General features: G+C 30.5%; 1 protein-coding gene across 1 annotated transcript in view; it reads right to left on the bottom strand.

The window, feature by feature from the left end:
* LOC143073318 (uncharacterized) overlaps positions 1–14,576 on the bottom strand; it is a 31,523-nt gene that overhangs the window by 14,979 nt on the left and 1,968 nt on the right. The window contains exons 2-4 of the mRNA XM_076248753.1: positions 10,181–10,223; positions 7,285–7,404; positions 4,542–4,739 (exon numbers count right to left, since the gene is read on the bottom strand). Coding sequence (XP_076104868.1) covers positions 4,542–4,739; positions 7,285–7,404; positions 10,181–10,223 — 361 coding nt within the window. The remainder of the gene's footprint in view (positions 1–4,541; positions 4,740–7,284; positions 7,405–10,180; positions 10,224–14,576) is intronic.

Below are 14,576 nucleotides of genomic sequence, written 5' to 3' on the forward strand. Positions count from 1 at the left end.
GAAAGTAGTGCATATTTTAAACAAAATAATTCCTATGCATAGCTGCATCTTTGTCAATAGTGGGAATATTTTGGTAGTTTTTGTATCAAATGAAAGCTTGGGCACTTGGGATCACTGCAGAATCCTTGTTAAACGTTTTACCTGAATAATAAAGAAGTATATGAAATTTTAATAGGAGGGCACATTTGGCCTGTTGTTCAGATCAGAAGTTCCTGTTTTTGTACTATTAAACTTCGGGGAACCAGTACGCTCTAATATGCAATCAAAGGTATGCTGATTCTTTCAGCACAAGTCAGGATAAGGTACAGTTTTGACATGAAATAAGTGCCACTTTATTTGAACTTAAGACAAAGTAGCCATCAATGCTTGAAATTGCAGAATTTAACATAGAAAGCAATGGGGCTCTGAATTAGTGGTTTTATACCTTTAGTCTTATAAGATGTTGGCCATATTGACACATATTTAAATAAAATAAGAATATGTGAGCTGAAGACAAATGCCTCCCAATTCCCAATTCATTATTTAGTGAACCTAAAAAATGAAGATTAAAACCCAAATATGGCAATTTTTTTTTAAAACTTTACATCATAATGACCACATTGTTGACATTTATGTCATTTGGTCTCTGGTGGTTAGTTGTCTCTTCAGAAATCATATCCCATCTCATTACTTAATTTATATGTGTACAAAGTTTCAAACTTGTATAACCACAATCTCATTGTTTACTTCCTTACCCGTTATATCATTTATAAACTCAGCCTCAACCAATCTTAATGCATGTATTTAGGACAGAATAGAAGAAATTATGCTTAATAATAGCTGCAATCTAAAACAGACATCTAAATTCCGAGAAAAAAATAGATTTAAAAACAGAAAATAGATTTTTTACCAAGTCAGAAACTTTCAGCTCCCATTATTAAAATTGTGAAATGCAATAAAAGAACAAAATGTCCAACCATTATAGAACATTAAATTGGTTACTTAACATTTATAGGTTGTTTGAGTTTTTGTCAAACATGGTAGATAAGTATTCCATTGAGAATTCAAAAATGGAATTTCAGACACTTAATTTAGTATACAGGCTGTGAAATCAGGAGATTTCTAATGACTGTGTTACAGTAACATATATTTTTAAAATTGCATTAGATGTTAAAAAAAACTTCTTGCCAGAAAGTAATGTTATACTTCAATTGATACAAATTAAATATCATTAACAAAACTAAAATAAATGGAGAACATGTGCATTATAGGACACAGATGATGTCCTCCACCCCTTGAATATAACCATACAAAGGGACTCAAGAACAGTAAAAGTGACCCCACCCTTATTGAAACTGAAAAAAACAAATTTAATCTGTGTTTTGTGGTAGTAGCAATTGTGTATACGTTTCATTACATTTGATTTAGACAAAAGTAAAAGGATGGAAGCTAATTTTGAGACGTCACATATGTACAGATGGACAAGGGTATCACTTCCAACTGTGGTAGGCGCATAAAAAATACTTGTGTTTAAGTTACTGTTATTCCTGTTTTTATGCTTCAAAGTGCTCACCCTTAAGTTTTTCTAAACACTTTTGGTAATGGGTGGAGACAAAATAGTAGGTCACCCTATAGAAGCAAAGGAATTACATTTTAAGAGTAAAATTTAAAAAAAATTCTTCATAACTACCTTAACCGTAATTTCCTGCTGAAGAAAACCAAAGCACATATTTGTGTGCGCTTGTCTTCACAACATAGTTTACATTAATCTTTTTAAAGTGCAATTTATACTAACATTACATGCATGTTATTTCTGTAAAATTATTTATATGATATTGCAATCTTAAATAACATCACAAATATGTCCTAAATCAAATAACTATAGTTTTGACTTGAAATTTATTAATTTGTTAAATTTGAAGAAAAATAATTTAAGGTGGATCGGGACTATCCAACTGCACATAATTTCATGCATGAATTACAATGCACACGAAAAGTATTTGTCGTAAATTGATATTTATTTTTTTAATATTTTGATTGATTAGAAATGTTAAATCATTGTAGTTACGTCACTTAAAGAATATTTTCGTTATTATTTGTATCTGTTAAAGGCTCAAAATGACATTCAATTTTTAACCCATTTTCACCATTTTCCTGCAAAAATTTAGGTTTTAAGGCAAAATATTTTTTTCCTTATCGGTGACCTATGTTTTTTATTTGCTCATTCTTTGGACCAAGTGTCATAGAAGGTTTTTTTTATATTCCAATCAAAATATGTCAACACCTCTATTTTCTCTATCATTTCATTGAAAAATTGTCCCTTTTACATACCTGTTTAAAAGTAAAATTTTGAGCTTAAATGGTCAGTGACCTCCTATTTTTTTTCGACCAATATGATTCACTTTATGTAAAGAATAAAATAACAAAAAATACGGCACTTCTGAAAGAATAAAAAATATACCTTCATGTGCTATTTTTATAGTAAAATGAGGTCGAAATTTTGTATATTTGCTCACTTCGGATTTGTGGCCGTATTTTCCTTTTCGAAAGAAAGACATAACTTTTTTGTTTTAAAAGATAAACACAAATTGTTTTTAGTTAAATAATTTGTTATTTCTGTTTTATATAAGTATCCTAAAAATTTATACATTTTTTATTCAGAAAAAACTCATATTTATCAAATATTCATGAATGCAGAAAAAAAACATCATTTTTTGCTGTATATTTATCAAATTTTAAAAAATTGCACTCTTTATGTGTTCTTGCATAATCAAACCAAATGTCATTCTAAAAAAGAGGGGTCCATGAACTCGTTTTCAAGTTAGATAAGTTTGAATGATAACAAGAATGTGTCCATAGTACACGGATGCCCCACTCGCACTATCATTTTACATGTTCACTGGACCGTGAAATTGGGGTCAATACTTTAATTTGGCATTAAAATTAGAAAGATCATATCATAGTTAACATGTGTACTAAGTTTCAAGTTGATTGGACTTCAACTTCATCAAAAACTACCTTGACCAAAAACTTTAACCTGAGCTTCACACTATCTTCTTCTTTGTTCAGTGGACCATGAAATTGGGGACAATACTTTAATTTGACATTAAAATTAGAAAGATCATATCATAGGGAACATGTGTACTAAGTTTCAAATTGATTGGACTTCAATTTCATCAAAAACTACCTCGACCAAAAACTTTAACCTGAAGCGGGACGAACGAACGGACGAACGGACGAACGGAGGCACAGACCAGAAAACATAATGCCCCTCTACTATCGTAGGTGGGGCATAAAAATCAGTCCAAAACTGAATCTTTTCCCGATAAGTCATAGTTTGACGTCGCGAAAATAACAATTTACGTTAGCAACGTTATTACCTCCCCTGTAACTGTACCGTATGCCCTTAAGTATCAGCTATTTCACTAATCTAATTACCTAGTAATAAATTCTGTATGATAAAATTTAATATGTTTCTATCTGTTAATTCTGGGATCTAAGTCATTAATTAATTCAATAAATCATCCACATATTTTGATAACTTGACCATCATCTTTTTATTAAATATTCTCCAAGTGGATCTGCTCAAAACTATTTAGTGCTTGAAAGACAAGTTCTACTGTGGCCAATGATTTTAATGTTGGACATATTGCCAGGTAAGCATCTCAGGTTCCTGAGAGTCTCTAGTTTAAGCTTTAATTGCTCTTAAATAAATGTTATCTAGAAATTTACTTTTTCTAACCTAATTGTAGTAAAAGCAGCAAATGTTTCTAAGATATAAAATGCTTTAATTACAAAATAATGTAAGATTTAAACTGAAACTTGATTCATTGTGGCAGCATTCTTTAATGTTTTTGTCAGTTTGTTATGTAACATAGCAATTATTTGGATAATGGCACTTAGCATGCTTAGTGTAATTTTGTTTGATTAAAGCTTCAGATTAAAAAAAATCAGCCAAGACAAAACTAAGTCAATGATTACAGTAAAATTAGGTTACATACAAATGTGTGTTCAGTTTGATAGTAAAGCTTGAATGAGTCCGGTATTTTCCCTAGCTATTACAGTATCAAATCACATTAAGGGCCAAGGAAATTCAATTTTGTGGTTTTGCATATATTCCTGTAAAACATCAGTAATTAATTGGTTTGACAATTCTAAAAAATTGTGGTATTCCGGTATCAACAAAATCCATAAAAATTGGTATCCAACGTATAAATAATGAATCCACAGTAGTTAAGATCAACAATTAATAGAAAAATCATTTATTTACCATTGAAACACTTGTTCATTTTTTTAATATCCACATTAACTCTGTGAACACACAAACCAAAATGTGTGCTCAAATATTTTGAAAATATCTAACCTTTCCTTTGTTTATCTGATTGATGAGAGAAAATAAGATTGCAACAGGTATGGCAGACTAATTCTTGGTGTCTATTTCATATGGGGAACACACCTCATCTAGACCATGATTTATTAATTAGATCAAAACATATTTATCATACTACTGGAAAACTTTGGACAATCTCTTGCTAAAAAAGACTGAATCTATTGAATCTCACCTGCTTGTTAAAGTCCTTCTGTTGTTGTTCTTTTTCCTGGTTAATTTTGTCAATAATCTGATCCTTTGCCTTTAATGTATCCTCTACAATGTCATTATGTTCTGTTATTTCATTCTGTGATTGTATATTAACTATTTGTTCTTCTAACATCTGAATTCTATCTTGAAGGTCAAGGTTGTTGCTTTCACTTTCACCCACCTGAAATTTAATCATTCATTTTATTTTCTGTTTTAAAATATGCTGAAAAAACTGCAATTTAACCAACTTAATTGGGAATATTAAGCCTACCTATGTCCTGACATTATATTTTTGTGAAATCGTTTATGGTACCTATATACAATGTATAATTGCCTCCATCATTTACAGTGAAATATAATAATTTAATCTTCTTTCACTCACAGTAAATATAAAGGATATCTTACATAAGAAAATCTGTCATTTCTGTTGTAACAATATCATTAGGTAATGTAAAATCAGAAAATCTGTCATTTCTGTGGTAACAATGTCACTAGGCAATGTAAAATCAGAAAATCTGTCATTTCTGTTGTAACAATGTCACTAGGCAATGTAAAATTAGAAAATCTGTCATTTCTGTTGTAACAATATCATTAGGCAATGTAAAATTAGAAAATTTGCATGCATTTATTATTGTGAATGTTGAACAATGACTGAATGGACAGAAATTGTGAGATTTTTTATTGCCCTTCCAGGCAATGCTGTATACAAAAGAATGATGCCAAAATATAAAATGGATTTTTTCATGTTTGCAATACCTACCACAATAATCAATTGCAATTTTCCTAATAATTTAATCGATTCGCAAAAATTTCTATAGTTGTGTGTCATGTGGTTTTTTTTTAAACAGAGATAGCTTGCTGTTCAATCTGAGCTGAGGCTCTGTGTTGAAGACCGAACTTTGACCTAGTATAATGGTTCACTTTTAAAATTGTGACTTGGATGGACAGTTGTCTCATTGGCACTCATACAACATCTTCTAATATCTATCTATACCTTACTTTGAAGGAGAAAAAAACAAATCTGCTTGAGTCTATTTGTGTCAGAAAAGATGTTTTCACAAAGTGTCAAATGGTACAGATTTAACTAGAGGCTCTTAAGAGCCTGTGTTGCTCACCTTGGTCTATGTGCATATTAAACAAAGGACACAAAGGATAGATTCATGACAAAATTGTGTTTCCGTGATGGTGATGTGTTCATAGACCTTACTTTACTGAATATTCTTGCTACTTACAATTTTCTCTATCTATAATAAACTTGACCCTTTAGAGACGACATCAAAAGTTCAATGTAGGATAAAAAACTTAATTCACATAGTTTTTTCTCTGAAGTCGTCCCTTAGTTACAGAGGAAAATATTTTGTATGAATATTGTTAAAAATTGACTATAAAGGGTAATAACTCCTTAGGTCCATTTTGGTCATGTTGACTTATATGTAGATCTTACTTTGCTGAACATAATTGCTGTTTATAGTTTATCTCTATCTATAATAGTATTCAAGATAATAACCAAAACCCTGTGCAAGGCAAAAATACTTTAAAAATTACCAATTGGGGGCAGCAACCCAACACCCAGTTGTCCAATTCATCTGAAAATTTCACAGCAGATAGATATTGACTTGATTAACAATTTAACCCCGAACAGATTTGCTCTAAATGCTTTGGTTTCAGAGTTATAAGCTAAAATCTACATTTTACCCCTATTTTCTATTTTTAGCCATGGCGGCCATCTTGGATGGTTGGCTGAGTCACCGCACACATTTTTTAAACTAGATACTCTAATAAAGATTGTGGCTATGTCTGGTTAAATTTGGCCCAGTAATTTCAGGAGAAGATTTTTGTAAAAGATTACAAAAATTTACGAAAAATTAGTAAAAAATGACTATAAAGGGCAATTACTCGTTAAGTGGGTCAACTGACCATTTTGGTCATGTTTGACACATTTGTAGATCTTACTTTGCTGAATATTATTGCTGCTTACAGTTTATCTCTATCTATAATAATATTCAAGATAATAACCAAAAGCGGCAAAATTTCCTTTGAATAACCAATTCAGGGGCAGCAACCCAACAATGGGTTGCCCAATTCATCTGAAATTTTCAGGACAGATAGATCTTGACCTGATAAACAATTTTACCCTAACGTCAGATTTGCTCTAAATGCTTTGGTTTTTGAGTTATAAGCCAAAAACTGCATTTTACCCCTATGTTCTATTTTTAGCCATGGTGGCCATCTTGGTTCGTTGGCCGGGTCACCGGACACATTTTTTAAACAAGATACCCCATGGTGATTGTGGTTTGTTGGGTAAAATTTGGCCCTGTAGTTTCAGAGAAGAAGATTTTTGTAAAAGTTAATGACGACGACGAACGCCAAGTGATGAGAAAAGCTCACTTGGCCCTTTGGGCCAGGTGAGCTAATAAAATGGGTTTTACGTTAATTAGAGAATTGAGCTTTGACAACAGATCTTAGATATTGACTGTGTGTGTGTGTGTGTTAAGTAATTCACAACATTTGTTAGAATTAGGGAGATTTATTTAAGAGCTTCCGATACCTTGTATGGTCACTTGACTAGACTCAATTGAAGACCCCTTATTTTGTGTTCTTATTTAGTTTGATGCATACCTAACCTTTCCTTTTATTCATATGCTTGAAAAGTAAAATGTATACGACCTGCTCCTGGCCAGACAAATTAATGTCAATTGTTAAACCACTGTTATTCATTTAAATACCTGTTTCTTTAATTGACTTATTAAAGCGTCTCTTTCTGCAGGACTGGTAAAATTTGAAACTGGTGAAGTATTTTCTTTTTCTTCTTCATTTTCATCAGTACTCTGTACAGATTGTCTGACCTGTTTAATGAGGAAACATAAACTTTATGCATTATCTTAACAATTAACATGTATATATATATGAATTAGCTACATAAATTTCTAAGTTCACACAACCAGATACAAAATAACAGTGATAATAATTTGTCTTTCATTGAATAATAAAATATGTAGTATTCAATTTATTTTGTAAAATGTTTCAAATAGAATAAAACTTTTAGTTCTTTAATTGACAAATAATTCATGATCCTATTTAACTAAAAAAACCTGGTACTACCAGGTTTTTCTAGCAAGCTATGATTTTTAAGTATTTCTGCCAATTCTCTTATTCCATGTTGAGTTAATAAACTTCTCAATTGAGTTAAAACAGGCTTTTTATGGACAATCTCATCTCATCATAATTCACACCAACAATTCTTTCATGCAGTACATCATTCAAGGTAGAAAATTACAGCTTGACTTTTTTCTCCAAAATTTGTGTTCATCTTGTGGAAAAAATCTCAAAAGGCTAATTTGACAATTGATGATATATGTATATGTATATATAAACGTATGTGTCTATAAACACTTGAAACAGAGCTATTTTGTGTTGCAGTGTTTCTTTGTTTTGTATATTTTATGTTCAAATTTACACCAAATGTCTATCATAGACATGATTAAGAAAAATGAAGTGACATGTATATTATATATGTCGTGTACAAGTTGCGATTTTGTACAGGTTATAACATGTACAAAAGTACCTCATACATATAATAACATGTACAAAAGTACCTCATACATGTTATAACATGTACAAAATATTGCTTAAAAATGGTTTTAACTTGTACAAAATTTAAAATAAAGTAAAATATACATTTAAATTCACCAATGCATAAAGAACAACAATAAATAGGCCAGAACGTGTCTTTTTCTGTAGAGGACAATGATCACAAAGTTTCAGAAATATATGTTTCATGACTTATGTTGGCAAAATGTGTTTTCATGTAATTGTATGTTTTATGCAGTCCATCATGGCTTAAATAAGTGTGAAACTATTTACTAAAAGCTTGCATTCCTCAATGACAATTACATTAGATACTAGTAACTAAATTCTTCCAAAAAATTTAAGAACAATTCCTAATAATTTTGGGAAATACTCCTCCCTCTCGATTTTATAGCATGCAAAGACTAAAACAATGTCTTATATGCTTACTCTGTAAAAGTAAGAGAGAGCTGAAATAGTTTTCATTGGACCACGCTTCATTATCAATATCTTTGGATCTACTCTTCAACATTTTTGGCCTACAACATGACTTATGTAAATTTATAATTCAAACTATAAGATCATTGCATGAGGCGAATGTCATTTTGATGTTTTAAATATATATCCTCTACTTTGAAAGCATGTATTTGTGGCCTTTGGATGTTGTCTGCTCCATGGGCAGGTTGGTTTTTTTAGACACATACCCCATTTCAATTCCCAATTTTATTTGTAAACACATCTATCCTGGCTATCCTCTTATGTCTTTTAGTGTCAACTAGAATGAAAGTATTTTACTATTGCCTTCAAAGTGGACACTCACAATTATAATTCATCAAATAAAGATATGTCCATAGATAGTCATAAGAGGATCATAAGACATGTCCTAAGATATATCTTTGGACAGGTCTTAGGAATGCTTCGTAATACCAACCCCTGGACATTAACTGGGACAACATCCCTAATGCGCCTCGAAATGAGGAACTCAAAAGTCATGTGTAAAGAAAAAATCTCTGTGTAGTGATATTGGATATGTTTCTATTTTTTACAAATGACTGAACTTAACCATTTGTGGTGATTAGGAAAGTAGAGGAACATAGAATAAATGTGTAAAAACTATAATGGAGCTATTAAATGTGTTCAAAGTATTAAATTTTCAAAGAACTTATAGTGTTAAAAAGTGGATATTTTACCACAAGGAGCCGCATCACAAAAAATGTTCGGGGTATGCTAATTTACGGAAAAAGTAATCTCACTTTGTACCCCGAAAATTTAACCACATTTGTGAAAATGTCACAGCTTACTAACGAGCTATCCAAGTTTACGACATGGACTGAGCTACAGGAAAAAACGTTACCATTACCGCCTATGTAAAAACAATTAAAGATATTGACTCAACTGTAGCAAAAAGGGACAAACACACTAACATGAAGGAATAATAAAAAAGTTATGAAAATGTTATTGAGGTCAATATCATCTGTTGCGATAATAGAAAAATATCCTTATTTTTCTATTTTGTACAAGTTAAAACCATTTTTAAGCAATATTTTGTACAGGTTATAACATGTATGGGGTACTTTTGTACATGTTATAACTTGTATTTTTGCATTATACAAGTTATAACATGTACAATATTTTTGTACATGTTATAACCTGTACAAAATCGCAACTTGTACACGACATATATATATTGAGAGAAACCCCAAGTTAAGTATGATCAATACAAATAAAAATTCAAATACAAAATGAACAATCATTTATATGAATAGCAAACACCTTAGGTAAGATGACATGATGTTTCACTGCATCAACATGAAATGAAAAGGAAGATCCTGTCTTATATAGGAAAATAATGGAATATGTCAGGTAAAAGTAATAAATCATTCTCTTTGAACTAGACACATGTATATAATTGATTGATTGTTGGTTGCTTAACATCCAGTGGCAAATATTTCATGCATATTCAGGACGATGTATATAAGTATACAGTTTAAATAGACATTTAAAGAACACAATGTAGTACTTGTATATAGCACAGTTACACTAACAACAAAATACCTGTAAACTCTTTGAGTCATGTGATAGGGATCTGTTCAGCGGTCTGAAATGAAAGAAAAAATATTTCACTGGTTCATTTTTAAAAACATATGTAGCACTTTATTTGTAGCACTATCTCTGGAGAAAAAAATAGTTCATTAGTATCTTTGGAGCATTACTGAATACCGTTTTTTTGGGAGGCAATCTCAAATATCACTCTATATATCTGTGTATAGGACCTTATAACATAATTTTAATGCATGTAAGATGTAAAATTAAATAATTTGTTAACAAATATCTGTGCATTCAGATCGATGAGCGCATATATAGAATTTTAAAATAAACTATGAATGGTTTATCATATTTTTTATTGCACACAGCTAAAGCCAGGCATTTCTAAAAGTAGAGTACTGTCTTTAGGTGTGTATGTAGTACAACTTTTTTTTTACCTCGAAAATGTATTTGGTAGAGGGGGTCCCTATAAAGGAATATAATAGAAACTATATATATACATCATTATCATGATTATTGTATATGTTCAATACATAAATTAAACTTTAATTATCCAGGGCTCACACTACTTCAGAATTATAGGGAGAAGTGACTTCTCTTTTTGAAACTGATAGGGAGAAGTGGTGAGATTTGAAATGGAAGTGCTCATTAGTGCGGTGCACTACAATGTTTGGATTTTACTATAATACATGTTGTATAAAGGGTCATATGTAAATAATGTTCTTTTTATATTGTTCAATTCATATCTGAGTTTATACTGCACTCTTTCTATTTGAGCAGTCAAAATGCGTTGACTGTATATTTCTATGCCATATACAGTCACTGACCTGATATCACTTTTCCTCAAGAATATTTAAATAGAAATTGTCGAAATTATATTTAATTATTCATACGACCTCTTCAACCTGTTCTTGTTTCCAATGTAAACAACGATGCGTTTAACGACTCAAACTTGTTTCTTTTGCAATTTTTGGGAAAACATATTTCACTTATTAATATTTTTTTGTTTGCAACCTATATATCATTATGTTTTATGTTTATTGTTGATATTTTAGTCTGCAACGAATTCGTTCATCATTGATTGCGGTAATGATGTACATTTCATCGTGTTTTATATTTCTCTGTCTGTGTGATATGAGGCCTTTTTAAAGGGGGATTTTTCCCAATATTTAAATCAAATAAATAACATTCACACAGTAAACAACAATTGAAAATGTTTTTTTAGATTGCAGTATAAAGACAATAATAGTGCATTGACTTGACATATCAACGATATAAGGATTCGGCCCGAAACGGGGAAAATGCTCGGCACAGCCTCGCATTTTCCCGTTTCTAAGCCTCATCCTTATATCGTTGATATGTCAAGTCAATGCACTATTATTGTCTATATACAATTAAAGTAACATTTCAAATTAAAACTTGTTTAAGTTTTACTAAGGTTCTTGTGAGAAACAACATTTACCAACTAAATATCTAGCACTAAAAAAAAATTTTTTTTATTTTAGAAAAAGTTAAAAAGAAATTATAATAGATCAATAACAATTTAATTAAAAAATATCTTGTGTATGAAATTCAGTGTTTCTCATCAAAAGATATACAAAGTTAAGCTGGGCCATAATATACTGATATTAGTATAATAGTCTCAGAGTTAAGCAACTTTAATCAATATTTTGAAACAATCCATATACATATGTATATATAAATTATATGGAATTATATATGTCGTGTACATTTTATTATTTTGTACAGGTTATTACTTGTACAAACATTTTATACAAGTAATTACTTGTATGAAGCCATCATACAGGTTATTACTTGTACAAATATAATTGTACAGGTAATTACCTGTACAATTTTTGTGGAGAAAAAGATAATTACTTGTACAACTCACTATTTTTCAGTGATATTTGTTTCTTCTTATTTAAAACTCTTATCTTTGAGTTTGTTAGTCTGGATTTTTTTTCAATTGTTTATTAGTATTGATTTTGAAGTTTACTGACGAACGACCGACGCAAAGAAATAACATAAGCTGACATGACACCTTGAGCAAATTTAGCTAAACAGCTTGATGCCACTTACGGACTTCTGGGGAAAGTGACAACACCGTTCAAAAATAAATTGTAACCCTTCTACCATTTATTTTCAAATATAAATCATTACAAAAAGAAGCACAAATAAATTGTAACCCTTCTACCATTTATTTTCAAACATAAACCATTACAAAAAGTTGCATACATGATATCATATATTGGAAACAAAAGTCAAGCCTAGTAGATTAAATATCTTATTTGTTTGCACACGACAAGGAAGCATGACATCTGGAGTTACACAACAAGTTCAATCTTTTGTCTTTACATTTGCCTGTCTTACAGCCACCACGACAGCTGCAGGGAACATAGCCTTGGCCACAACTTAAAGAACGCAATTGTACATCTTTCCTGACGTTAACCTCAGCGTTTGCTCTTTCGACGGATCCCTGAATTTGAGGGTAACGTGCTCTACCATGCACCAATTTTAGCTCTGGCCAAAGAAGTTTAAGTTCTGTAACTACATAAGACGTACATTCACTTCAATTATCATTTTGCAGAATATGTGGAGCTCCCAAAGGTAAAAAAAAAACGTCAGTGAGTTTGTAAGCCACTCCAGCTGCTCTTTTGTGTCTTTTAATTGTGCAGTACACTATATTTGGTGATCCTGGTAGTGCATGATCCACTTTTTTTTTCAAAACACACTGTTCACACATCTGAATGAAAAGTCTGATAATTTCTCTGCTGATATTGGAATTTTTTTTTTAACTCCTTATATAGCCTCGCTCCATGCTCAACTCCAGAATGTGCAGGTCTAATCAAAGGGTAAAGTTTATCTACTGTACAATAATAAATTATTTCGTCTCCTTTGCGAATAACTTTTTCAAGTTACACTTAAAGCATCATACTGCCTTTAGAAATATCTTTGAATTCAGTCTTTTTGAAACTCAATTTTGCTTCTTTTACATAACTAAAAGTCTCTCTGTATCTTTCTCATGTAAAAATTGAATTATTAGAAGATTTATTATCATCACACAATTAAGTTATTTCATCATGAAATTTCTTTGCTATACTGTTTTCCAATTACACTTTAGTTTTGACTACTAAACTGAACAGTTTTTCTCATATATTTATTATATAAAATGTACTCACACATTGAAAGTTTGTACCTTTTTGCTAATTTATAAATTATTTGTTAATAGAGAAACGATTTGTTGTGAATTTCAATTAGACCAAGGTAAAATAACGATTTGTACAAGTTATCATCTTTTTCTCAGTAAAAATTGTACTAGTAATTACTTGTACAATTTTATTTGTACAAGTAATAACCTGTTTGATGGGTCCATACAAGTAATTACTTGTATAAAATGTTTGTACAGGTAATAACCTGTACAAAATAATAACATGTACACGACATATACACCAATCAATTACATGTAGATGTAACCAAAAGTGTGTTAATGTGAATATAATAGAACTATATACATGATAATAAGAGACAATATCTGAAAAAGTAGACAACTATATACATGATATATAAGAGACAATATCTGGCAATAAGAAAAAAAGAAAAAAAAAAATCTTTAGATCCTGTATTTTAATAACACAAATCGAAGAACACACATTGAGGATCTAGGAACTGTTGTCTGTAATTCAAACAATTGTTAAATGTGGTAACAATGGCAATTTTAAAAATGGTATAAAAAAAAATCCCGTTCTTTCCTGTTACCAAACTGAATCGATTTTAAAAAGTTTCTAATGGGAATAAGGAATAAGTTTAAGACACTAAAAGTCACACTATTTGTGGTTTACTAGTATATCCTGCAATAGTTTATCCAATGCCAATTATTGATTTTAGCATTTGCAATACAAAAGGGTTAGAAATATCCTAAAATATAGTCAGATATGGCAGTATCATGAAAGTATCTTGAGTAACAGGACAACGGTAACAGGACAGAGTTGGTAACAGAAAGGATTTTTTTCTCAAAAAAATGCTTTATTTTATAGTTTAAGAAAAATACATCATTTCAGATTGGTCACAATTGGAAGATAACAGCAAACAATGTCATTTATCCTTTGAAACTGTGTTTGCAAGATGAAAAATCTGCCTAGGTAATGAAAAATTCTAAAATAAATTCCTTTCTGTTACTATCTACTATACTTAAATTGCACAATGTTCTCTGCTGTTATCAAAAGCAAAATACGTATTTTTTCATTCAATATACTGTATATTATTTTGAAATTTATTTAATATGGTGATGATAACTTATATTAAATGAAATAGTTGGCATATAGTAGATTAACTTTTTGATTCATCAGTGAAATTGTCTTGAACATCCTTCCTGTTACTGATTATGGTTATGCTGTTACTTTCAATC

The sequence above is a fragment of the Mytilus galloprovincialis genome, chromosome 4 (genome assembly GCF_965363235.1).
Source record: "Mytilus galloprovincialis chromosome 4, xbMytGall1.hap1.1, whole genome shotgun sequence".
Lineage (NCBI taxonomy): Eukaryota > Metazoa > Mollusca > Bivalvia > Mytilida > Mytilidae > Mytilus > Mytilus galloprovincialis.